The 27,147-nt window shown below is 44.3% G+C and overlaps 1 protein-coding gene across 1 annotated transcript in view; it reads left to right on the plus strand.

Annotated features, from left to right (window-relative positions):
- Positions 1-27,147, plus strand: part of plch2a (phospholipase C, eta 2a) — a 192,219-nt gene that overhangs the window by 157,397 nt on the left and 7,675 nt on the right. The window contains exons 14-22 of the mRNA XM_035739474.2: positions 6,834-6,934; positions 10,082-10,170; positions 10,373-10,558; positions 10,984-11,091; positions 11,319-11,443; positions 11,651-11,735; positions 12,337-12,483; positions 17,361-17,440; positions 21,239-21,623. Of these exons, the coding sequence (XP_035595367.1) occupies positions 6,834-6,934; positions 10,082-10,170; positions 10,373-10,558; positions 10,984-11,091; positions 11,319-11,443; positions 11,651-11,735; positions 12,337-12,483; positions 17,361-17,440; positions 21,239-21,623 (1,306 nt within the window). The remainder of the gene's footprint in view (positions 1-6,833; positions 6,935-10,081; positions 10,171-10,372; positions 10,559-10,983; positions 11,092-11,318; positions 11,444-11,650; positions 11,736-12,336; positions 12,484-17,360; positions 17,441-21,238; positions 21,624-27,147) is intronic.

Consider the following 27,147-nt stretch of genomic DNA (forward strand, 5'->3'; position numbering starts at 1 on the left):
TCCATGGTTGTTTGAAATCACACCCTACACCCTATATCACGGGTCGGCAACAGGCGGCCCGCAGGTCAAAACCGGAACAGAAGTGTTTTTTGGGGGGGGCTCCCCAAAGTTTATATTTTAAAAAATGATTTACACTGAGTGTACAAAACATTAGAAACAGCTTCCTAATTTTGAGTTGCACCCCCTTTTCCCCTCAGAACAGCCTCGATTTGTCAAGGCATGGACTACAAGGTGTTGAAAGCTTTCCATAGGTATGCTGGCCCATGTTGACTCCAATGCTTCACACAGTTGTGTCAAGTTGGCTGCATGTCCTTTGGGTTGTGGACCATTCTTGGTATACACAGGAAACTGTTGAGTGTGAAAAACCCAGCAGTGTTGCAGTTCTTGACACATCCAAACCGGTGCGCCTGGCACCTACTACCATACCCCATTCAAACGCACTTAAACCTTTTGTCTTGCCCATTCACCCTCTGAATGGCACACATACACAATCCATGTCTGAATTGTCTCGAGGCTTAAGAATGATTCTTTACCTTGTCTCCTCCCCTTCATCTACACTGATTTGAAATGGTCAGTCTATGTCATGGAAAGAACAGGTGTTCCAGATGTTTTGCATAGTCAGTGTGTATATTAATTTGGGTTAAAAAAAAATACTGTAAAATCATAAGGAATTCAAAAAAAAATTATTTAGGAAATATGTTCCCATGAATAAAAAATATATTTGTTTATGTGTCAATGTAATCTAGGTATGAAATCTTTATTTTCAAATACCATTTTTGGAGGGGCTTAGTTGGGGTCAATTTGCTGTGTACAAATTATTATAATTATGTTCCGACCCTCCGCTCTGACAGAAATCAGCCCACGGCTAAATCTACCCCTGCTCTTTGTAGTCCAGATTTTGTAGTAGGGATAGGATGCAATTTCAGACACAACTAGGTGGTGGGCCAAAGCCGAAAAATTTCAAGTTGATTGATCCCCGCTGAGGGAGGAGTTTGATTTTTTTTGCATATGACAGTAAAACATTATTTTGATGACTATAATATTTGTTGGCACCGTAAATTCTTGCAAATCTTCTCAAACTATATTTCAACACTGTCTGCTCAGGTAAATTTTCTGAACTTGGAACTAGATGTAAACACAGCCTCTTGTGAAAATGCGAGCTGTTGTCTAAGAAAGAGAGAATATACCTAGCTCCCAAAAACTGAAATAAGATAACTGTTTTCGAGTGCACTTGAAATATGCAGCATGCAATATGAATGGTCTTGATCGTATGAATTTATTGAAATCTAGCCTATGTTAGTTTGACTAGCCTAGCCAGCTACTGTAAATGTACATTTGTGTATCATTAGCCATCTCTCTACAATCATGTTTTGGCGTGATTAAACACTGAGTGTACAAAACATTAGGAACACCTGCTCTTTCCATGACATAGACTGACCAGGTGAATCCAGCAGAAAGCTATGATCCCTTATTGATGTCACTTTTTAAATCAATGTAGATGAAAGGGGGAGACAGGTTTGAGGTTAAATAAGGATTTTTAAGCCTTGAGAAAATTCAGGATTCATGGACTGTGTATGTGTGCCATTCATAGGGTAAATGGGCAAGACAAAATATTTAAGTTGCTTTGAACGGGGTATGGTAGTCAGTGCAAGTCGCACCGGTTTGAGTGTGTCAAGAACTGCAACAGTTCTGGGCTTTTCACGCTCAACAGTTTCCTGTCTGTATCAAGAATGGTCCACCACCCAAAGGACATCCAGCCCACTTGACACAACTGTGGGAAGCATTGGAGTCAACGTGGACCAGCATCCCTGTGGAACGCTTTCGACACCTTGGAGAGCCCATGCCCCAAAGAATTGAGGCTGTTCTGAGGGCAAAAGGGGGTGCAACTCAATATTAGCAAGGCGTTCCTAATGTTTGGTACACTCACTGTATGTCTCATTTCATGTAACTGGCCACAGGCTTAAATAAACATTCAATCATGTAGATAGAAAGATGTGTGTCATGTATGCTAGAATAGAGGTTTAAAAACCACAGCTGCATCTACATATTAGCCAATACGTGGGACATAGCCTACACATATAGCTTACCTTGCAATACAATGTTCTCTACAAGCAGTTGTTCAATGTGCTCTGCAATAAGATAACCAGAGTTGTAAACCAGATGAGCTCTCAAATGGCAGCTACCCAATACCATGGCAGGAATGCATAATATTGGAAAATAAGGTATAGAACAAGCAGTTGTGAAGTTCACGTTTGAGTTTCAAATACTACATGTTGGTTTAAATGATTCACTTTTCTACGAACCTAAAGGCTGACGGTGCCAAAACCTTGCCAAGCCATTCATTATTCTACGAACTATGAGTCTGAGCGTCAGACATGTTTTCCAAATGTACATCTCATATATATATACTTTCGATCAAAGAACACCATCACAAATAGTGTTTCACCATTTATTGAGTACGGAGACAAATCGCAAAGGTGTCTCAGGCAGTATTTGAAGTATCTAAATATAGTGTAAGCTGCAGTACCAATCAATGTATATCAAGTACTGTGGAGGGCGCAATCTTACAACGCTGCAGTCCAGGAATGAGAGCTTTACCATCTATACCAAAAGCATGAGCCTCTGATGGTGACTATAGAACTGTCATCAACACATGTTTCAGTATTATTTCCAGGAGCATTTGTTTGCCGCCCAGGCCCATGGAAAGAATCCCGCCCTGGTCACCAATGTAGCCGACCGATGTAGATGGAGACCAGTGCTTTAGCACAGTGTTTCCCAACTCCAGTCCTCACAGGATACCTGTGTATTCCAGAGACGAGAGCTCTACCATCTATGGCAAAATCCTGGGCTCCTGACTGGGGCAATATAATTCTCCCCACCGCATGTTACAATAGTAAAACAATCTGTCACCTGAGGATCGGACACTTTTAAAAAATATATATATTTCGCCTAAAATGACGTACTCAAATCTAACTGCCTGTAGCTCAGGTCCTGAAGCAAGGATATGCATATTCTTGATACCTTTTGAAAGGAAACACTTTGAAGTTTGTGGAAATGTGAAATTAATGTAGGAGAATATAACACATTAAATCTGGTAAAAGATAGTACAAAGAAAAACACATGAGTTTGTAATAATTGTTTTACATTTTTTTATAGTCTTTGAAATACAAGAGAATGGTCAATGTATGATTTAGGGATATATAGGCGCAATTTAGGATTTGGCCACTAGATGGCAGCAGTGTATGTGAACGTTTCAGGCGGATCAAATCAAATGACATGTTATTTGTCACATGCGCCGAATACAATAGGTGTAGGTAGACCTTACAGTGAAATGCTTACTAACAAGCCCTTAACTAACAATGCTGTTTTTAGAAAATACCTAAAATAGTAAGCAATAAGAATAACAAATGATTAAAGAGCAACAGTAAAATAACAATAGCTGAGCTATATACAGGGGGTACCGGTACAGAGTCAATGTGCGGGGGCACCGGTGTTGAGGTAATGGAGGTAATATATACATGTAGGTAGAGTTATTAAAGTGACTATGCATAGATAATAACAGAGAGTAGCAGCAGTGTAGAAGAGGGGGTGGGGCAATGCAAATAGTCTGGGTAGCCATTTGATTAGATGTTCAAGAGTCTTATAGCTTGGGGGTAGAATCTGTTTAGAAGCCTCTTAGACCTAGGGCGATATGCAAATTGGAGTGGGTCTAGGGTTTCCAGGATAATGATGGTGATGTGAGCCATCACATCCTCGCCTTTCAAAGCATTTCATGGCTACAGATGTGAGTGCTATGGGTCGGTAGTCATTTAGGCAGGTTACCTTGTTGTTCTTGGGCACAGGGACTATGGTGGTCTGCTTGAAACATGTTGGTATTACAGACTCAGACAGAGAGAGGTTGAAAATGTCAGTGAAGACACTTGCCAGTTTGTCAGCGCATGCTCGGAGTACACGTCCTGGTAATCTGTCTGACCCTGCGGCCTTGTGAATGTTGACCTGTCTAAAGGTGTTGCTCAAATCGGCCGCGGAGAGCGTGATCACACATTCTGGTAGACTCGTGTCACTGGGCAGCTCTCGGCTGTGTTTCCCTTCGTAGTCTGTAATAGTTTGCAAGCGTCAGAGCCAGTGTAGTACGATTCAATCTTAGTCCTGTATTGACACTTTGCCTGTTTGATGGTTTGTCGGAGGACATAGCGCGATTTCAGGTTCCAGGTTAGAGTCTCGCTCTTTGAAAGCGGCAGCTCTACCCTTTAGTTCAGAGCGAATATTGCCTGTAATCCATGTCTTCTGGTTGGGGTATGTGTGTACAGTCACTGTGGGGATGACATCATTGATGCACTTTTTGATGAAGCTAGTGACAGATGTGGTGTACTCCTCAATGCCATCAGAAGAATCCCGGAACATATTCCAGTCTGTGATAGCAAAACTGTCCTTAAGTTTAGCATCTGCTTCATCTGACCACTTTTTTGAGACCAAGTCACCGGTGCTTCCTGCTTTAATTTTTGCTGATTTGTTTTTTAAATCCAAGGAATCATTGCATTTCTGTCCAAAATGTTGTATCAAGATTGTCCAAAAGTGCCTAATTGGTTTATGAATACATTTTTAAGTTCATAACTGTGCACTCTCCTCAAACAATAGCATGGTATTCTTTCATTTTAATACCTACTGTAAATTGGACAGTGCAGTTATGTTAACAAGAATTTAAGATTTCAGATGTCCTGGGAAATGTTCTTGTTACTTACAACCTCATGCTAATCACATTAGCCTACGTTAGCTCAACGACGCCAATCCTGTAGAGGTTAAACTGATTCTACATTAGTCTTCGAGATGCTCAAGCAAGCATGTGTATCTTCAACTCTATAATGCACTACACTGTGCAAGACAAAACCCCCAACGAAAAGACAACAGGCAGATGCATACCTGGTCCCAATGTCTAAATGGTGACGGCAGGGCTAGTTCAAAGTGCAGTAGTATTGTTCTCCTCACAAGTGAAAGAATCAGCCCATGCTTGGTCAAAAGCACTTGGAATAGCTAAATGACATGCTAGCTAGTGATAAAGCTATCTGCTCCTGCTAGCTAGCAACATATCTACTTGTTGTAACTAGCTAGCCGACTAGCAAGATAACTAACTACATTACTTGTTAAGTTGATTTGATAAAATTTTTTGTCATTTTGATGGTATCACATTTCTATAACTAAGTAGTCAGATTATAAATAAAAAAGATTTAGACCCGCCCGTGCACGGTTTTCTGGGTACTACCTTCAGATGACAGAGACGGGTATTTAGTTCCGGCGTTCGAAGGACCAATTGTTAGAGGAATGAAATTCCTATATGTTTATTAACTAATTCAATTAATACACTCACCCATTTCTAAGGGATACTTATTTGCATAAAGTGGGCAGAGACCAGTCTCAAAATCCAGCAATAGCGTTTATTCTCGAGAGTACTGAACACGATACAATTTTCAACAGGTTCTAAACTGAAAATGACGTCATAGGTTTTAAACTGTCCCGTCCCTCCTCCACTCCGATGCAATGGCAGTATAGTTCACAAGCCTTCCTACATCGTCTCCCACCGGTTTAGATCATTTACGACCAGGACAAGGTCTCCCTGTGTAGATAAGCATTCTAGCCAGTCTGACGATAAGTTCATTAGTTTCTACCAAGGAACAGACAGTCTTTGTTCTAATTCTTGATTATATTTACACACATTATATTCAGCACTAGGATTAAAATAAAATTCATATATCTATACAGTAACATAATAGTATTCTGATTAGTCAGTCCTGATTGAAATGTATACATCATTTAGTCATTATTGATAAAAATCCCTTAACAGTTTTGTCAGATGGAGATCTTTCTCAAGATGTCTCCAGCGGTCTACTACTTTAGGTAAGGATTACTCGATTGGCAGACGTGATCAGCAGAGATAGTACCATGGATATTACACCGTTTGTGATGTGTTTACAGTTTAGTACTCGACGGCATTGGCCTTTTTTCTTCTTCTTCTTGAACGTGTTACGGCAGACTACACCTGTTGGTGTATTGCCACCACCGACTGTGCAGTGTGTTCTTCTTTGATATTATTGCAGTCCACAAACAACTGCAATAGGTGCATGCCAGCGCCTACTGTTTTGGCTGTATATCAGCCCAAATAATTAACGAAATAAATCTAAACGGAATAAAACTCAGTGTACTCCTTTATTCAGATTCAACTGCCAACACCCATCCCTACAGGCTCTGGGTCCTGAGAGGGAAGACTATCTTTGGAAAGTATTCTTTGAAATGTTTTGGCAGTGAAGTCCTGGAAACCCAAAAACCTTTCAGCCGTAAATACTATTATGTCCAGTTTCTTGGACACCATAAAATCCACCTTCTTCACATCAGTATATCAGTTTCCCTCCACTGTTGAACAACACTCTTAATCTCCACAGTCTGCTGAGCATCCACCACCATATCTTCAGCTCCCCTCGCTCCTTAAACTATTTCACGTGCCTCTGTGTAGGAGACCTGCTCTATATCCCTGACCCTTGCCACTACATACTCCTTTACCCGAGCCAGGCACTCTGGGGAATTGGGGCGGCATTAGCCTGTCCAGTTAGCGAACGTAAACGTTTTTTTAAAAATCAAGAATTGACATTACCAACTAACGGAAATGTGTTCAGAATAAATAAATATACGCAATATGTAAAAACCAGCTCCTCCCTCGACAGAGATCGATCATCTTGAAAACTAAAGCAGATAGCTTGCTTCGGCCCACCACTTAAGCTCATCTCGAGAAACTTTAGCGCATCGGTGCTGTTGTGACTGTATTGTGACCTTCTCCCCTCCAGAAAAAGGCGGCCAAGCTGAAGAAGACCAACAGCCTTGAGGACACTGACACGGACCAGGAGAGCACCAGCATGGCCTCCCGCGCCCCCTTACACCACAGCAGGTACTGTTACCATAGAGGCACGGACTGTTACCATAGAGACTTAGGAGAGAGTGGTGCCGAAGGAGATGGCTGCTGTTTTACGATCTCGTAACCAATTGTGCTATTGTGTATGTTTTTGTTGCGCTATTTGTAACTTATTTTGTACATAATGTTTCTGCCACCGTGTGACAGGGCTTGTGTTCAACACCATAGTGCCCTTAAAGCTCATCACTAAGCTAAGGACTTCCTGACGGGCCGCCCCCCAGGTGGTAAGGGTAGGTAACAACACACCCGCCACGCTGATCCTCAACACTCAGGGGTGCACTCTCAGGGGTGCACTCTCAGGGGTGCGTGCTCAGGGGTGCGTGCTCAGTCCCCTCCTGTACTCCCTGTTCACTCATGACTGCACAGCCAGGCACGACTCCAACACCGTCATCAAGTTTGCTGATGACACAACAGTGGTAGGCCTGATCACCAACGACGATGAGACAGCCTATAGGGAGGAGGTCAGAGACCAGGTCATGTGGTGCCAGGACAACAACCTCTCCCTCAACGTGATCAAGACAAAGGAGATGATTGTGGACTACAGGAAAATAAGCACTGAGCACACCCCCATTCTCGTCGACGGGGCTGTAGTGGAGCAGGTTGAGAGCTTCAAGTTCCTTGGTGTCCCCATCACCAACAAACTATCATGGCCCAAACACACCAAGACAGTCGTGAAGAGGGCACGACAAAGTCTATTCCCCCTCAGGACACTGAAAAGATTTAGCATGGGTCCTCAGATCCTCAAATGGTTCTACAGCTGCACCATCAAGAGCATCTTGACTGGTTGCATCACCGCCTGGTATGGCAACTGCTCGACTTCAGACCGCAAGGCACTACAGAGGGTAGTGTGTACGGCCCAGTACATCCCTGGGGCCAAGCTTCCTGCCATCCAGAACCTCTGTACCAGGTGGTGTCAGAGGAAGGCCCTAACAATTGTCAAAGACTCTAGCCAACCTAGTCATAGACTGTTCTCTCTGCTACCGACAGCTTCTAGACAGCTTCTAACCTCAAGCCATAATACTTCTGAACAGCTAATCAAATGGCTACCCAGACCCCTCTTTTATGCTTCTGCTACTCTCTGTTTATTATCTATGCAAAGTCACTTTAATTCTACCGACATGTACATATTACCTAAATTATTTGTTACTTTTATTTTTCTATTTTTAACTTAACTTATTAAAGCATTGTTGGTTAAAGGCTTGTAGTAAGTAAGCAGCATTTCATTGTAAGGTCTACAGCTGTTGTATTCGGCGCATGTGACAATTAACATTTGATTGGATTTGATTTAATTTTAGAGACATGGGCCATATCATAATACCAATAACTAGATAGTAGGCCATTTTATGAAATTTCGAAAATCAAGTGTACTTTAAATTGCCTGGATGTCATGCTGATTTGGACTTTTCATCTAGTAGAATTCACTGCATAATTGAGGAAGAGAATAGTTTTTTCACACCCACATATGTTCGATAACAGCTGATAATCAGAATAGGGGACGCGCTCTACAAAAATCAACAAGTTGTGGGGTCCTTCTGTAGCACAGTTGGTAGAGCATGGCGCTTGTAACGCCAGGGTAGTGGGTTCGATTCCCGGGACCACCCATACGTAGAATGTATGCACACATGACTGTAAGTCGCTTTGGATAAAAGCGTCTGCTAAATGGCATATATTATTATTATTATTAATAAGCACGATTGGGCATTCGCCTTCTAAGTATGAATGAGTAGTACTATGTTGATATTTGTTGCTTACTGTATACATTTTTTACTAAACAGTATGTTCTATATAGTATGCAGTCTGATTACGACACAGTATGCAGTTTAACAGTCTAAAACTATACTAGGGTATGTGGCAGCATTCAGAATTTTGGATGAAAAGCGTGCCCAAAGTAAACTGCCTGCTACTCAGGCCTAGAAGCTAGGATATGCATAAAATTGGTAGATTTGGATAGGAAGTTTCCAAAACTGTTAAAATAATGTCTGTGAGTATAACAGAATTGATTTGGCAGGCAGAAACCTGAGAAGAATCCATCCAGGAAGTAAGATTTATTTTTGTAGTTTTCTATAGAATGCCTTTACAGTATCCATTGACTTAGGACTCAAATTGCACTTCCATTGCATTCCACTAGATGTCAACAGTCTTTGGAAATTGTTTCAGGCTTGTATTCTGAAAAATGAGGGAGTAAGAGCAGTCTGAATGACTGGACCCTACAGTGTCACAGAGCTTTTACACCGAGAGCGCGCCTTTCTTATTTTATATTGACAACGTTATTGTTCGGTTGAAATATTATCGATTATTTAGGCTAACCTTAGGTATGATTATAAACATCGTTTGACATATTTCTACGAACTGTACGGATACTATTTGGATTTTTCGTCTGCCTGTTGTGACTGCGTTTGAGCCTGTGGATTACTGAAGAAAACGCTCAAACAAAAGGAGGTTTTTGGATATAAAGAGAGACTTTATCGAACAAAACAAACATTTATTGAGTAAATGAATGCCTTTTGAGTGCAACCATATGAAGACCATCAAAGATAAGTGATTAATTTTATCTCTATTTTTTACTTTTAACTCTTCTGCTTGGCTGGTTACTGTTTGTAATGATTTGTCTGCTGGGCTATGTTCTCAGATAATCGCATGGTATGCTTTCGACGTAAAGCCTTTTTGAAATCTGGCACAGTGGTTGGATTAACAAGACGTTCTTATTTAAACCTATGTATAACACTTGTATGTTTTATGAATTTTTATAATGAGTATTTGTTTTTGAATTTGGCACTCTGCAATTTCACTGGATGTTGTCCAGGTGGGATGCTAGCGTCCCACGTACCCTAGTGAGGTTTTAAGTAAGTAGCAGGCAAGCCAGATTTCAGACATGGCCATGGGCTGTTACCACAAAGACATGGGCTGTTACCACATAGACATGGGCTGTTACCACAGAGACATGGCCTGTTACCGCAGAGACATGGGCTTTTACCATTGTGACATGTTACACCTGCACCACAGCAGGTACATGGCAGCATGTACTACATAGCAGGTTACCATTGAAATGCTCTGTACAACCATACCGTAAGCCTAGGCGTAACATAGCACTGTCCCACTGGCTCACTGGTTGTTTTCCTGCAGGAAGAAGAAGACCATGAAGCTGTCCAGGGCTCTGTCAGACCTGGTCAAATACACCAAGTCAGTGGGCGTCTCCGACATAGAGACACAAGGTGAGCAGGGATTACACACCCGGAAACTGCTTTTCTCTACGGATATGGACCCCAGAGAAGAGTGGAATGTGTCTGTTTTTAAAGTGTTCACAGTCCATTTCAGACAAAGGAGTCTTTCTTTGTGTGTGTTTGTTTTATCACCAAGCCAACATAAAGGATTTAGTTGTCTGTTTGTATGCACGTGTGTGTGTGTGTCTTTCAGCCGCCAGCTCCAGTTGGCAGGTGTCTTCTCTGAGCGAGACCAAGGCCCACCAGATCATGCAGCAGAAAGCTGCCACCTTCATCCACTTCAACCAGCGGCAGCTATCACGCATCTACCCCTCCTCCTACCGTGTGGACTCTTCCAACTTCAACCCACAGCCCTTCTGGAATGCTGGATGCCATCTGGGTATGGGGGAGGTCCATTTCCATATAAATTATCTTTGATAATGTAGAGTTGGACTTCGCCCCACCTACATGTACAGATGACCTCAACTAGCCTGTTCCCCTGCACACTGCCTCGGTACCGGTGTCCCCTGTATATAGCCTCGTTATTCTTATTGTGTTACTTTTTATTATTACTTTATATTTAAGTCTACTTGGTAAATATTTTCTTCTCCTTGACCTGCACTGTGGATTAAGGGCTTGTAAGTAAGCATTTCACGGTAAAGTCTACACTTGTTGTATTCGGTTCATGTGACAAATACAGTTTGATTTGTTTTAGTTGAATTCTCCAAAGGCTGCTCATGCGGACAGAATATGGTTCCGTTTGCCCCCAGATTTTCTGAGTTTCTAAGTTTAATCAAAAATGTTTTTGGTTTGTGTGATTTTCAGTGGCGTTGAACTACCAGTCGGAGGGGAGAGTGCTCCAGTTGAACCGAGCCAAGTTCAACAGCAACGGCAACTGTGGTTACATCCTAAAGCCGGCCTGCATGTGTGAAGGTGGGCAGCAGCACCCTCCCATTGATTTCATAGCAAAACAACTACAGGGCCGTATTCACAAGTGCACACCGTAGCAAAAAGTTTTGCAACAGAAAGGAAAATAAGCTTTTCTTATTGGACAACTTTAGGTTGTCTCTCCCTGTTTCAGTCTGTTTTCTTTCATTTGGTGCCTCGTGAGTAACAGAGGAAAGAATAAGAGGGTTTTTGTACCTCCGTCCCTCCTGTAGGTGTCTTTAACCCTATGCTGGAGGACCCGTTGCCGGGGCAGATGAAGAAACAACTGGTGCTGAAGATCATCAGCGGGCAACAGCTGCCCAAGCCCAAAGACTCCATGCTGGGGGACAGAGGAGAGGTGATGATTTATTTTTCACTAATTATTTTAGATACAGTTTTCAAATATATGCCAAAAATCCATCCTCCAAAGGACCTTTTTATCGATTTAATTTGAGGAAGATCATACATTTGGACCAAAATTACACAGAATGTCCGTATTACTAATACTGCTACTACATTGCCTGTTTTGGTGAAGCCTCTTAACTTCTGTCTGTCTGTGGGTCAGATTATCGACCCCTTTGTGGAGGTGGAGATCATTGGTCTGCCAGTGGACTGCTGTAAGGAACAAACCAGGGTGGTGGATGACAATGGTGAGTACGCTTGGATAAAAAGTTGGCTAAATGTGCATTGCACCCGGTTACTTGTCCTTTACGTTTGGTTAAGTCAGGTGTTTTGTTTTTTTGGTTGCGCTTGTCTCGGCGTATGTTTATGTCATGGATAATTGATGAGGTTGGCACCGAAGCAGTGCACTTTACAGCACCACTGGGTCTCCACACACACACACACACACACACACACACACACACACACACACACACACACACACACACACACACACACACACACACACACACACACACACACACACACACACACACACACACACACACATTTACGCACACACACAACCCTGAATTATTCATGACTGCTGAGCCAGCGCTCTAACTCGTCTCTCTCACTCCCTCTCTCCTGCTCTTTTTCACTGTCCATATCTCTCCCACTCTCTGCTCATCTCAATCTGTGTCTTCACTGCTCTCCCTCTTTCTCTACCTCTTTCTCGCTCTCTCTGTCTATTTCGATATTTTCTCTCACACTTTACTTCTTCCCCACACCTTCTCTTGCTTCATCCCTCTCCTCCCCCCTCTCCCTTCCCCTCTCTCCTGACCTCCCTCCCTCCCTCTCACTCTACAGGCTTTAACCCCATGTGGGAGGAGACACTGGTGTTCACGCTGCACATGCCCGAGCTGGTGCTGGTCCGTTTCCTGGTGTGGGACCACGACCCTATTGGCCAGGACTTCATTGGCCAGCGCACCATTGCCTTCAACAGCATGATACCAGGTACCTACCCACATCCTCCTCCTTCTGCACTCCACCAAACCCCCAACCGTTGCTCAGGGCTCCCGAGTGGCGCAGTGCATCTCAGTGCTAGAGGCGTCACGACAGCCACCCTGGTTCGATTCCAGGCTGTATCACAACCGGCCGGTGATTGGGAGTCCCATAGGGCGGCGCACAATTGGCCCAGCGTCGTCCGGGTTTGGCCGGTGTAGGCCGTAATTGTAAATAAGAATTTGTTCTTTAACTGACTTTCCTGGCCTATTGTGTTAGTATAGGCTATGTATGTTATGTGTTTGTTATTATAAACTGGGTGGATTGAGCCCTGACAGCTGTGGTATGTCAGAGCGTATACCACGGGTATGACAAAACACTACTTTTTACTGTTCTAACCCAAAATAGTTTATAATAGCAGCAAGGTACCTTTGGCTTTTGTGGTATATGGCCAATATACCATGGCCAATGGCTGTATCCAGTGGGCTGCGGCGTTCTGGATAATGTGCAGGGTTTTGATGGCACAGGTGGGGAGACCAGCCAACAGAGAGTTGCATTAGTCTAGACAGGGGATAAGTGCCTGGATTAGGACCTGCAACGCTTCCTGTTGCAGAGCATGAACCTGCAGGAGCGACTCACTGCTTGGATGTTTGCAGAGAACGACAGGGTGTTGTCCAGGGTCACATCAAGGTTCTTTGCACTCTGGGAGGGCTACACTATGGAGTTGTCAACTGTGATGAAGAGGTCTTTGAGCAGGCAGGCCTTCCTCGGGAGGAAGAGCATCTCCGTCTTGTCGAGCATGTGGTGGGCTGACTTCCAAGCTGAGATATCTGCCAGGCACGCAGAGATGCGTGTCGCCACCTTGGTGTCAGAAGGGGGGAAGGAGAAAGTAGTTCAATGTCATCCTCATAGCAGTGATTTGGTTTATAGAGAGTAGAGTAGAGGAGAGGTCCATCCTCATAGCAGTGATAGGAGACACCATGTGAGGATATGACAGAGCTGAGTGACTTGGTTTATAGAGAGAAGAGGAGAGGTACATCCTCATAGCAGTGATAGGAGAGACCATGTGAGGATATGACAGAGCTGAGTGACTTGGTCTATAGAGAGAAGAGGAGAGGTACATCTTCATAGCAGTGATAGGAGAGACCATGTGAGGATATGACAGAGCTGAGTGACTTGGTCTATAGAGAGGAGAGGTCCATCCTCATAGCAGTGATAGGAGCGACCATGTGAGGATATGACAGAGCTGAGTGACTTGGTCTATAGAGAGGAGAGGTCCATCCTCATAGCAGTGATAGGAGAGACCATGTGAGGATATGACAGAGCTGAGTGACTTGGTCTATAGAGAGGAGAGGTCCATCCTCATAGCAGTGATAGGAGAGACCATGTGAGGATATGACAGAGCTGAGTGACTTGGTCTATAGAGAGAAGACGAGAGGTCCATCCTCATAGCAGTGATAGGAGAGACCATGTGAGGATATGACAGAGCTGAGTGACTTGGTCTATAGAGAGAAGACGAGAGGTCCATCCTCATAGCAGTGATAGGAGAGACCATGTGAGGATATGACAGAGCTGAGTGACTTGGTCTATAGAGAGAAGACGAGAGGTCCATCCTCATAGCAGTGATAGGAGAGACCATGTGAGGATATGACAGAGCTGAGTGACTTGGTCTATAGAGAGGAGAGGTCCATCCTCATAGCAGTGATAGGAGAGACCATGTGAGGATATGACAGAGCTGAGTGACTTGGTCTATAGAGAGTAGAGGAGAGGTCCATCCTCATAGCAGTGGGTTCTGTAGCTCAGTTGGTAGAGCATGGCGCAGTGATGTAACGCCAGGGAGCTAGTGACTTGGTCTATAGATTCCCGGGACCACCTCATAGCAGTAGAATGTATGCCATGTGAGGATATGACTGAGCTAAGTGACTTGGTCTATAGAGAGTAAAAGGTCCATCCTGCTGAAATGGCATATATTGACTTGGTATTATTCCATCCTGGTCGGAGAGACCATGGTCTGACCAGGTAGGATGAGTCCATCCTCAGCGTGTGCAGAGCCTGAGGATATGACCAGCTTGGTCAGCCCCCCATGTGATAAGGGAAAATGGAGAGGAGGATCTGAGATAGAGCCTGAGACGCCCAGCCCTGAGAGGGTGGAGAGGAGGTCACCTGGTCTGAGGTAGGATGAGTCCAAGCGTGTGCAGAGCCTGAGACGCCCAGCCCTGAGAGGGTGGATAGGAGGATCTGATGGTTCACAGCATTGAAGGCAGCGGATAGATCTAGGAGGATGAGAACAAAAGAGAAAGATTCAGATTTGACACAGAGGAGAGCAGTCTGGGTTGAGTGACCCGTCTTGAATCCTAACCGATTAGGGGTCCAGAAGATCCTCAGTGACACAGAGGAGAGCAGTCTGGGTTGAGTGACCCGTCTCGAATCCTGACTGATTAGGGTCAAGAAGATCGTTCTGAGCGAGATAACGAGAGAGTTGAAGTGTTTTGAAAAGAAAATGAATTGGTGATACAGGTCTATAGTTTTTGCCATCAGACGAGTCGAGTGTTGGTTTCTTGAGGAGGGGAGCTACTCGGGCCATTGTGAAGAGTGGAATACAGTGTTTAAGGTAACACTTTACTTGACACCCAGCATCATAACACGTTTTGCCGCGGTCATAACCATGTCGTAATGTCATAACCTGTTATAATATGGTTATGACACATATATTGAGACGTTGAGCGTTATTTTATGGTTGGTTATGACACCTCCATAAGATTGAAAACACACAAAAGGTAAAACATTCCATTTTTATTGACGATATTAATTTATCATTGTAAATACAAACACATTGATGTCAGACATGTACCTACCCCAATGCTCTGTTGCTGATGACCGGGATGAATGCAGGAGCAGATTTCAGGAGCAGGACACTTCTACTCTTCTTGGAAGGCTTTCCACTAGATGTTGGAACATTGCTGCGGTGACTTGCTTCCATTCAGCCACGAGCATTAGCAATGTCGGGCACTGATGTTGGGTGATTAGGCCTGGCTCGCAGTCGGCGTTCCAATTCATCCCAAAGGTGATCGATAGGGTTAAAGGTTAGGGATCTGTGCAGGCCAGTCAAGTTCTTCCACACCGATCTCGACAAACCATTTCTGTATCGAACTCGCTTTGTGCACAGGGGGCATTGTCATGCTGAAACAGGAAAGGGCCAGATTCGTCCATCGGAACCAGAGCCAGATGGTGAAGTGTGATTCATCACTCCAGAGAACGCGTTTCCAATGGCTGCGAGCTTTACACCACTCCAGCCGACGCTTGGCATCACGCATGGTGATCTTAGCTTGTGTGCGGCTGCTCGGCCATGGAAACCCATTTCATGAAGCTCCCGATGAACAGTTCTTGTGCTGACGTTGCTTCCAGAGGCAGTTTGGAACTCGATAGTGAGTGCTGCAACCGAGGACAGACGATTCGGTCCCGTTCTGTGAGCTTGTGTGGCCTACCACTTTGCGGCAGAGCCGTTGTTACTCCTAGACGTTTCCACTTCACAATAACAGCACTTACAGTTGACTGGGACAGCACTTGCAGGGCAGAGATTTGACAAACTGACTTGTTGGAAAGGTGATGACGGTCCACATTGTAAATCACTGAGCTCTCCAGTAAGGCCATTCTACTGCCAATGTTTGTCTATGTAGATTTCTTGACTGTGTTCTCAATTTTATGCCCCTGTCAGCATCGGGTGTGGCTGAAATTGCCAAATTCACTCATTTGAAGGTGTGTCCACATACTTTTGTATATGTGCCTGTACTTGATAGGCCTTTCGGGCTTATATGTTTATGGTGGTCACAATGTTACTTTTTTAATCCCTTTTTCTCCCCAAATTTGTGGTATCCAGTTACAGTCTGTCTCATCGCTGCAACTCCCGTACGGACTCGGGAGAGGCGAAGGTCGAGAGCCCTGCGTCCTCCGAAATACGACCCAGCCAAGCCGCACTGCTTCTTGACACAATGCCCACTTAACCCGGACGCCAGCCGCACCAATGTGTCGGAGGAAACACCGTACGCCTGGCGACCGTGTCAGCGTGCACTGCGCCCAGCCCGCCACAGGAGTCACTAGTGCGCGATGGGACAAGGACATCCCTACCGGCCGATTGTGCGCCGCCCCATGGGTCTCCCGGTCACGGCCGCCCTCGATAGAGCCTGGACTCGAACCCAGAATCTCTAGTGGCACAGCTAGCACTACGATGCAGTGTCTTAGACCACTGCGCCACTCGTGAGGCCCCGGGCTTAATATGAATACATGTTTTGACACTTTTATTTAGTTGTCATAAACAGTCATAAAATAACACAATATATGTCACAACAGGAATAGATATGGGTCCTGACAGTGTTATGACCATATAATGGCAGGTTATGACATATTATGACATGTTTATGGCCGCGTCATACCGTGTAATGACACTGGGTGTCAAGTAAACTGTTACCGTATTTAAATACTCAGTGTGACATGGGACAAATGTATTATTTGACCATGCTGGCCATTTATGAACATTTGAACATCTTGGCCATGTTCTGTTATAATCTCCACCCGGCACAGCCAGAAGAGGACTGGCCACCCCACATAGGTTTCTCTAGGTTTCTTCCTAGGTTTTGGCCTTTGTAGGGAGTTTTTCCTAGCCACCGGGCTTCTACACGTGCATTGCTTGCTGTTTGGGGTTTTAGGCTGGGTTTCTGTACAGCACTTTGAGATATCAGCTGATGTACGAAGGGCTATATAAATACATTTGATTTGATTTTGATTTGATTTGACAGCAGCGTGTGTGTGTGTATGTTCTAACTGAGAGACGGAACATTGCGCTGTTTCCTTGTCGCCGGGCTCATTGTCATAATGTCTTTGTTTTATTTTAGGTTTTCGCCACGTGTATTTGGAAGGTATGGAGGAGGCTTCCATCTTTGTTCATGTGTCTGTACATGACATCACTGGTAAGGTAGGTACTAAGGGAGGTACTAGGCCTGTTGTTTTTGAAATGAGGGTTTGTCCTGAGTATTGGAAAACATTTAACTGTTCTTCTCTTAATAATTTAACTTTGGGCTTCTAAGTATGATTCCTGTCAAAACACTATTTAGCTCCAAAATACTTCTCAACACAATATTCTAGATAGAATTGGAGTTACTTTCCCCTCCTAGTCATCAATCGATGGTGATTATTGAAGGGAAAAAATATGTTGGAATTCAACATCTCCATTATTATACAGATGAAGTGCCAAAGCTGGAAATAAATATAATAATAAAAAATGTATTCAATCAGGAACTCTCGCTAATTGCCCCGATTGCATCTCAATCAATAAGAATTCACCTGAGAGATGGCTAATTAAGTCATTAAGGCATTTAAGTGTCATTAGCAGCAGCCAACGAAGGCCCAGACAGCCTACCAGTGTGATCTGTGCGTTGCAGTTGAGTGGCAGCTGCTGCGGATGCCACCCTTCTGACAATTGGGATGTTGAAATGGGGACACGTATAGTAGAATTGTCTCAGTGGTGTTTATTTGATTGTTTTAGAGACAGATTATACTCTTCCTGCATCCATGCAGAGATATGCAATTGTTCTTCTTATATTATATATTTTGTATTTTTTCATTACTCAGTCAAGACACTCTGAGTTGATTTTTTATCAATTGAACGGCTCGGAACGGCCTTGGAAATGTTGTGACATCTTGTACTAAAACCAGAACATTATCAGAAGCCGTTAAAATGGATGGGATTCATTTAATAGGTTTTGGAAATTGTAAGCATATGGTACTTCAGTTTGCAGTTACCCAGAGTTAGTTATCAGGAGTCAGTCAACACATGTTGGATTAAATGAAATTTACTATCAAAAGGAGAAGAGTATTTTCCATAGTTTGGCTATCTCCTACTGTCATTCTTTGTTTATTTCTATACTGCATTTTGTCTTCCGTCATACTTGAAATTACCACACTGTTGTTCATCTCTTCCTGTTTCTAGATCTTCCCTGTCAACTGTGATTGTATGTGCATCTGCTGTACTCCCCCCCCCTCCCTCTCGCTCCCTCCCTTTGTCTCCTCCTCTCTGAACTCTCTCTCCTCTGTCTCTTTGTGATTTCAGTGGACCCCTCTTTGTCCAAACGCCGCTTTTAGAGGCAGGAAATTGTTAGGAGCCCTGAAGGCGCCACTCAGAACCCAGGTGTAGTGGGATCCAATCAGTACACTGCATGCACCACATGCCCCTCCCCTGCCACCCCAGTGATTCCGCCCCCGCAAGCCAATTGCGTCCACCCGTAGAGGCCAACTCATGCTGACCATGAGTTGTGAACATGCCAGCATCCTCCATCAACCCAAAGTAGATCCAATGTCACTAACCTGCGCTGGGGGGAGGGAGGGAGAGACAGAGACAGAAAGGGAGCGAGAGACAGAAATGGGGGAGCGAGCCACAAAAACAGGGGACTAGTGGCCTGCTAAGTGGAGAGTGACAATGTATTATTCTGGACAGTATTTCCCCCTTACTCAGGACATTCTCAGTTTGATGCACTGCAGGGGTATACAGTTCCTGCTTTTTGAGGACACTGTCCCCTGTGTCGGCTTGTTTTAGTCCTGACCTTGTCATCACATTACCTAGAGGTGGGAAAAGAGTTCCCATGTATGGTCGAAAGGAAAGGGTACCCAATCACCACTGTGTAAAGCAGAGCACTTTCCCCATGCGTTTGAATGCACTGCTGACAGGTGCAATCTATTTCCACTAGAATTGCTACCTTAATGCTCGTCATGAGATTCTGGATGTCGCTAAACAAATGTAAAAACGGTTGGGGGAAAGTGGAAAGGAAACATTCCCTAGATAAGAACCCTTGAGAGGAACCTGTCTCCGATTTCAAATGTGTTCTGGATAATGTCTGCCATCGGTGTGTGATCAGTCTGCCAGCACCTTTCTGTCCATAACATGTAGACAAACTCTATCAGGCCCTTGGTGTTCATGGTATTGTGATGTTTGCTTTAGTCGATCTGCATCATGTGTACTGTAATGCCGGGGCACTCAGTCAGTCTGGATGTAATTCCACTTGGATCTACTTCATTGGGTTGTTGGACATCATGTGCTGAAAGGCGAGTATTTTTCAATGAACACACGTCCACACACAGTGCAAGGAGTGTAACAGCAGATAACCTCGTGTCATTTAGATGAGTGGCCGTCAAATTGTGTCATCACCGTCATGTCCCCCTGTCAGGGTGTTCATGGATCAATCACACTGTCCCCCATTGTCACTTTCATCGTAACCTCTCACCCCCACACTGTACATGTGGACACAGCATGTGTCCGTCCGCACACTACTGTGTGTGTTTGTGAAGTGAGCATAAAGTCACATTGCAGTGGTTACCATAGTTTATGTTGTTGTTGACGATGCAGGGTCAAAATGATTGGTCTTTGTATAATAAATGAATGGACTTTGGAGATGGAAGCTGATTCATTTCTGTCACCTGTTGTCTGGGTTGAGTATTAGGCTTATCTGCTTTCTCTGGCTTACTAATATCGTTTGTGATGCTCAACATATGTTTCGTTTTGTTCAGGGAGCTTACCAGAATTATAACCCCCGTGAAACTACAGTATATACAGGGAATGTTGTTGTCTTTGTTTTGGCTCTGTACTCCAGCACTTTGGATTTGAAATGATCCAATGGTACGATATTTATGCATTTAACTTTCTCACAATTCATTCATTCATGACTATCCGTAACCATGGTAGCATCCACATTTAATGTAGAAGTGTTTAGAAACAATCTTATTTACAATTGAAGTGACTCCAAAATGACAAAATACATTATTTACCACTCATTTGTATTGGGTACAAAGTCATCTGAAACACAACCAAAACAAACTGCAAATGCATCAATAAAGAGTCACCAGCTTGATGGAGTCATTGTGTGCTAAGAATATGGGGGGGACGACGGACAAAATGTGCTGAAATAACTCAACGGTTCACCCGATATGGATGGAAATACTCTCAAAATAAAGCTAGTCTGCACTTTAACCCCATAGTCATTGTATAATTTGAAAGTGCTGGAGTACAAAAGCCAAAACAACAAAACCTGTGTCACTGTCCAAGTCCAGTATGCACGGTATGCATGTTTAACAATATACATGCAATATATACGCATGGATAAACTGACTCTTGTGGTTTTGGCAGCAGACATGTACAGTAGCAGACATTTGCTTTTCAATATGAATACAGATGCCTGTAACACAAGGTGTTGGCATGAGTTTCAATTGAAAAAAAACCCATCATTATGATGTGGTAGTGTGACATTCTATCAAACAAATACTGATAGATGATGTGTGGTCATCAATACGTTCGGACAAGGCAAACCAACGCTGTCCGACAGTATATGGTTATCATAGTGGAACTTGTTCTACAGACGGGAACTAATTGTCACGTGGTCACAAATCCAGTGGCTGCATCTGAAATGGCATCCTATTCCCTATAATATGTATTAGTTTTGGCCAGAGCCCATGAGGCTCCAACAAGACTGTGCACTATATAGGGAATAGGGTACCATTTTGGGACATAGCCAGTGTTACTGTCAATATTGTATGTTGGAGCATGTCTAACTATTCATCTACCCTCATTCGATATCTAGTAACGCAAATGCAATGACACCAAAGTAATGACTTGCATTAGACTAGGTCTAAATATCCAGAAGTTCAGTACTGTATGTTCTGGTGAATGCTAACTGTGAACCTGTTCATGATGCTTGTTTTCTTTTGTCTCGTCTCTTGTTCACAGGGCAAGGTGGCCAGCGGCATAAAAGGGCTGTTTCACAGAAACCCAAAGCAGGCTTCTCTCGACAGCCATGTTGCTGCACAGCTCAGCCGTAAGCACCCATTCGGAGCCCACCTGCTGCGCCGCACGGCCAGCGAGCCCACCAAGGGCGAGCCCAAGGTCAAGAAGGGTTTCCCCGAGATCGCCATCGACACCAAAGACTACAGCTCGGAAGGGGCCAGCGAGGACCGGGAGTCAGAGGACAGGGATCTCAGCTCCTCACCCCAGCCCCCGCAGCTCCACCAGCGCAACGGAGACGCCACGGACGCAGCTGCTCCCGCCACGCCACGCCAAGGCACCAACGGGCACCACAGCACCAACGGGGCTTTCAACCCCGATGAGGGCAAAGGTAAGGGCTCGCCTCGCTTCCTCCGATACCCCATGAGTGAGCCCCTCAAGCGGGTCAATCGGCTGCGCTGCCACGACCCCCTGAATGAGAAACAGGGAGTGTTTGCCCGCATGGCCCTCAACAGCAGTGGCAGGATGGGGGTGTCCTCCAACTGCATCAACTGTGTAATTAGCTCAAAAGAAAGCCCTGAGATGGAGAGGAGGTTTAAGGATGAGGAGAAATGGGGAGAGAGGCCTGAGAAAGCCGCCTGTTGCCCCACTCTCTCCAGACAAATTCAACCTGAGCCAATGCCCAAACCACAGATCCTGGCCACAGCCCACCCTGTTGAGCCCCAAGCCCAGACCAAGCTCAAAGTTGAGGCACTGCCCCTACTTCAGCCCCAGGCTTTCTTCCGGCCTATCCCCTTCCCCAGGTCCCGGGCCAAAGCCAGACAAACTCTGGGCACCCAACACACTGAGCCTCGTCCTGACCCCTCTGAGAGGAACGCCCGCTCCTGCAGCGTGCCCCGCAGGTGCTTCCTCACCCTTGCCCCCACCCCGGTGCCCATGCTCACCCCTGACTGCCGGAACAGCCTGCGCTGGCAGTGCGTCCCGCCACCCAACTACGGCAGCGCTTGTGGCCCGACTAAGGCCCCTCGCACTACCATCACCAGCGCCGACTGCGACAGCTTGTCGCTCAGCGACCGTTGCAGCAGCTGCGAGAGCCTGTGTAGCCTTGAGCTGGCCCCTATGCTGCCCCCAAGAGAGCTCCTTGACAGCCGCAGGCGCGCCGTGGGCACCTTGCAGCGTGAGATGAACCTCCTCTTCGCTCAGAAGATGGACGAGCTGCGCAGTAAATCGCCCATGTTCTTCGCCGGTAAGGTGGAGCAGCCATTGCAGTGCCCACTGTAGTACCCATAGAGGTCCCATAGAGGCACCTATAGCAGTCCCTTACAGCTGCCATAGTGAGCCCATTGTGCAGTGCTGATCCCCTAGTTGTGAGCCCTGTGCTGTGAGCAGTCCCCCCAGAGGACCCATCCTTTAGAGAGCCAATATCATTGGGCTTGTAGTTCCCTGGGTGTTCTATAGTCTAGAACCCAGGTCCCTTCGCCAATCAAAATCTCCCTTTTGTCTAGACCTCCAGTTCTTTCACCAATCAAAAGTTCCTTTTAAATGTTCTCTCACTAATCAAAGTCTCCCTTTAGTCTAGACCTCCGGTCCCCTGACCAATCAAAATCTCCCTTTAGTCTAGACCTCCGGTCCCCTGACCAATCAAAATCTCCTGTAGTTCATTAGCACCAAAATCCCCACTAAATATCCATTGTGACTAAATTGATAGTCGAAGGCAGTGCATAATTGTACTAATGTGTAGAAAACTGGTAAAGTGTTATTTTAATGATTTCTTTGTCTGACAAAAACATGCTGTGTGTCCAACAGATGAAAGAGCAGCTGGTAAGTGAAGGACATGTAACTAGGGTTGTAAAGGGGGGTTATATTGCTGGAGACTTTTGAAGTTTAAGAGTGTAATCTACCAGAATTCTGGTCACTTTGAAGGATTTTATGTATTATATCACAAGACATCTAGTGGCCCTTTTTAAGGTACTTCACAGGTGTCTGTAATTATCTCAGAATATATACCGAAAGAAAATATAAACGCAACATGTAAAGTGTTGGTCCCATGATTCATGAGCCGAAATAAAAGATACCAGAAATGTTCTATACGCACAAAAAGCTTATTTCTCTCAAATGTTGTGCAAAAATGTGTTTACATCCCTGTTAGTGAGCATTTCTCCTTTGCCAAGATAATCCATCCACCGGACAGGTGTGGCATATCAAGAAGCTAATTAAACAGCATGAAGACATTAAAAGGCTGTAAAATGTGTAGTTTTGTCATACAACACAGCTTTCTCAAGTTGAGGGAGTGTGCAATTAGCATGCTGACTGCAGGAATGTCCACCAGACCACGTGTAACCCTGCCAGCCCAGCACCTTCACTTCCGGCTTTTTTACCTGCGGGATTGTCTGAGACGTCTGAGACCAGCCACTGGACAGCTGATGAAACTGTGGGTTGGCATAACTGAATCATTTCTGCACAAACTGTCAGAAACCGTCTCAGGGATGTTCATCTGCGTGCTCGTCATCTTGACCTGACTGTCCTGGGCAGATTGCAGACAGCGTGTATGGCGTTGTGTGGGTGATCGGTTTGCTGATGTCAACATTGCGAACCGAGTCCCCTATGGTGGCAGTGGGGTTATTGTATGGACAAGCATAAGCTACGGACAATGAACACAATTGCATTTTATATATTGCAATTTGAATGCACAGAGATACCCTGACGAGATCCGGATGCCCATTTGTTGTGCCATTCATCCGCCACCATCACCTCATGTCCCAGTTCTTCCATGGCCTCCATACTCACCAGACATGTCACCCATTGAGCATGTTTGGGATGCTCTGGTTCAACCTGTACAACAGTGTGTTCCCGCCGATATCCAGCAACTTCACACAGCCATTGAAGAAGACTGGGACAACATTTCACAGACCACAATCAACAGCCTGATCAAATGTATACAAAGAATATATATGTTGCGTTGCATGAGGCAAATGGATACTGACCGGTTTTCTGATCCACGCCCCTACCTTTTTTTAAGGTAACTGTGACCAACAGATGTATTCCCAGTCATGTGAAAACCATAAATTAGGTCCTGATGAATTTATTTAATTTGACTGATTTCCTTATATGATCTGTAACTCCGTAAAATCTTTGAAATTGTTGCATTTATATTTTTGTTTAGTGTATTAAATAATTTAATAATCATTTAAAATATGACAAAGCTGTAAAACTTTGTCCTAAATATCAACCATCAACACATTTTTATTCATTAGGTAAATATGTATTTGTTGTCAATGTTTTGGCGTCAAACTGGTGGCAGTTGTGAAAAAAGTAAATAGTTGGAAGAGTTCATTGAAAATAATGCCATTGTTGATTGGATGGCTTTTCATTAATTCGACTATTTTCTCTTGAACTATGGCCTATCTACTAGAAACTCACGGACAATATATATAAAAATATATATGCAAATATATAATATTTTAAAAACTGAATACAATATCTGAATATTTGTTTTGTTTGATATTTAAGTATAAATGACCAAAGTCCCGAATAATTAACAAAAAATATATGGCAAATGATCAACTATAGGAAATGACCGGTAGCTTTGCAACCCTACCTGTAACTGGTGTGAAATGGAAATGCAAAAAAACAGAGCTCAATTCACCATCATTCTATGGAATGTAGACCACCTAGTTGGACTGCAGAAAGGCCACATGTCACTCTTGAACTCAAACCTCCTTGGTAACACTGAACAGAAAACTTCCCCCAGCAATGAAAGAGCCAAACCATTATATGATTTGGCCTTGAGGAGCCCTTCACCCCTTGACCCCCGGTTCACAACATGATAAACACCAGCTGTCCTCTCTCCCCTGCTTAGCATCTCCCACTCACTGCATTACATCAGAGGAAATCACGAGTTGTTCCTTTTGGGGGAAAAGAGAGGCGGGGTAGGGTTTATGTTTATCCCTTTGGGTCTCAGATTTATGTTGCAATGAAGGATGTTTGCCATACATTTAACACAAAATCCTATTACTCCTCAGAGAATATATCATGTTCTTCTCTTCGACCGTTAAACCCTGCATGAGCAGGGTTTAATATATATATATATTTTTTTTTTTATCAGGATCCCCATTAACTGTTGTGAAATCAGCAGCCACTCTTCCTGGGGTCCACACTTAACAATGGCTCTGTTGTGTTATGCTGTGCTCTATGTACACAGTATAATATATATGTGGACTATCTAGTGTAGACATGGTTTTAAATAGTTAAGAAACGTGATATTGTGAAATTGATAGTTTGTCTTTAGAAATTAGTAGTATTAAACTTATCTGCGCATTTGGTACAACTGTACTGTGCATTCGGAAAGTATTCAGACCCCTTGACTTTTTCCACATTTTGTTGCGTTTGTTACGCGCCTTATTCTAAAATGTATTAAATAAGTGTTCCTCATCAATCTACACACCATACCATATGACAAAGCAAAAACAGTTTTTTAGATTTTTTTGCAAATTTTATATGAATAAATAACAGATACCTTATTTACATAAATATTCAAACCCTTTGCTATGATATTTGAAATTGAGCTCAGTTGCATCCTGTTTCTACAACTTGATTGGAGTCTAACTGTGGTAAATTAAATTGATTGGACATGATTTGGAAAGGCACATACAGTGCCTTGCGAAAGTATTCGCCCCCCTTGAACTTTGCGACCTTTTGCCACATTGCAGGCTTCAAACATAAAGATATAAAACTGTATTTTTTTGTGAAGAATCAACAACAAATGGGACACAATCATGAAGTGGAACGAAATGTCAGTCTCTCGATGTGCAAAACTGATAGAGACATACTCCAAGCGACTTACAGATGTAATCGCAGCAAAAGGTGGCGCTACAAAGTATTAACTTAAGGGGGCTGAATAATTTTGCACGCCCAATTTTTCAGTTTTTGATTTGTTAAAAAGGTTTGAAATATCCAATAAATGTCGTTCCACTTCATGATTGTGTCCCACTTGTTGTTGATTCTTCACAACAAAAATACAGTTTTATATCTTTATGTTTGAAGCCTGAAATGTGGCAAAAGGTAGCAAAGTTCAAGGGGGCCGAATACTTTCGCAAGGCACTGTACTTGTCTATATAAGGTCCCACAGTTGACAGTGCATGTCAGAACAAAAACCAAGCCATGAGGTTGAAGGAATTGTCTGTAGAGCTCCGAGACAGGATTGTGTCGAGGCACAGATCGGGGGAAGGGCACCAAAAAATCTCTGCAGCATTGAAGGTCCCCAAGAACACAGTGGCCGCCGTCATTCTTAAATGGAAGAAGTTTGGAACAATAATGGAGCAATACTCTTCCTAGAACTGGCCGCCCAGCCAAACTGAGTAATCGGGGGAGAAGGGCCTTGGTCAGAGAGGTGACCAAGAGCCCGATGGTCACTCTGACAGAGCTCCAGAGTTCCTCTGTGGAGATGGGGGAACCTTCCAGAATGACAGCCATCTCTCCAGCACTTAACCTGGCACCATCCCTACGGTGAAGCATGGAGCATGGTGGTGGCAGCATGATGCTGTGGGGATGTTTTTCAGTGGCAGGGACGGAGAGACTAGTCAGGATCGAGGGAAAGATGAAAGGAGCAAAGTACAGCGAGATCCTTGATGAAAACCTTCTCCATAGCGCTCAGGACCTCAGACTGGGGGCGAAGGTTCACCTTCCAACAGGACAACGACCCTAAGCACACAGCCAAGACAACGCAGGAGTGGCTTCGGGACACTCCTGAGTGGCCCAGCTAGAGCCCGGACTTGAACCCGATCTGACATTTCTGGAGAGACCTGAAAATAGCTGTGCAGCGACACTCCCATCCAACCTGACAGAACTTGAGAAGATCTGCAAAGAAGATTCGGAGAATCTCCCCAAATACAGGGGGAGCTTGTAGCGTCATACCC

This window comes from Oncorhynchus keta, chromosome 27, assembly GCF_023373465.1.
Source record: "Oncorhynchus keta strain PuntledgeMale-10-30-2019 chromosome 27, Oket_V2, whole genome shotgun sequence".
Lineage (NCBI taxonomy): Eukaryota > Metazoa > Chordata > Actinopteri > Salmoniformes > Salmonidae > Oncorhynchus > Oncorhynchus keta.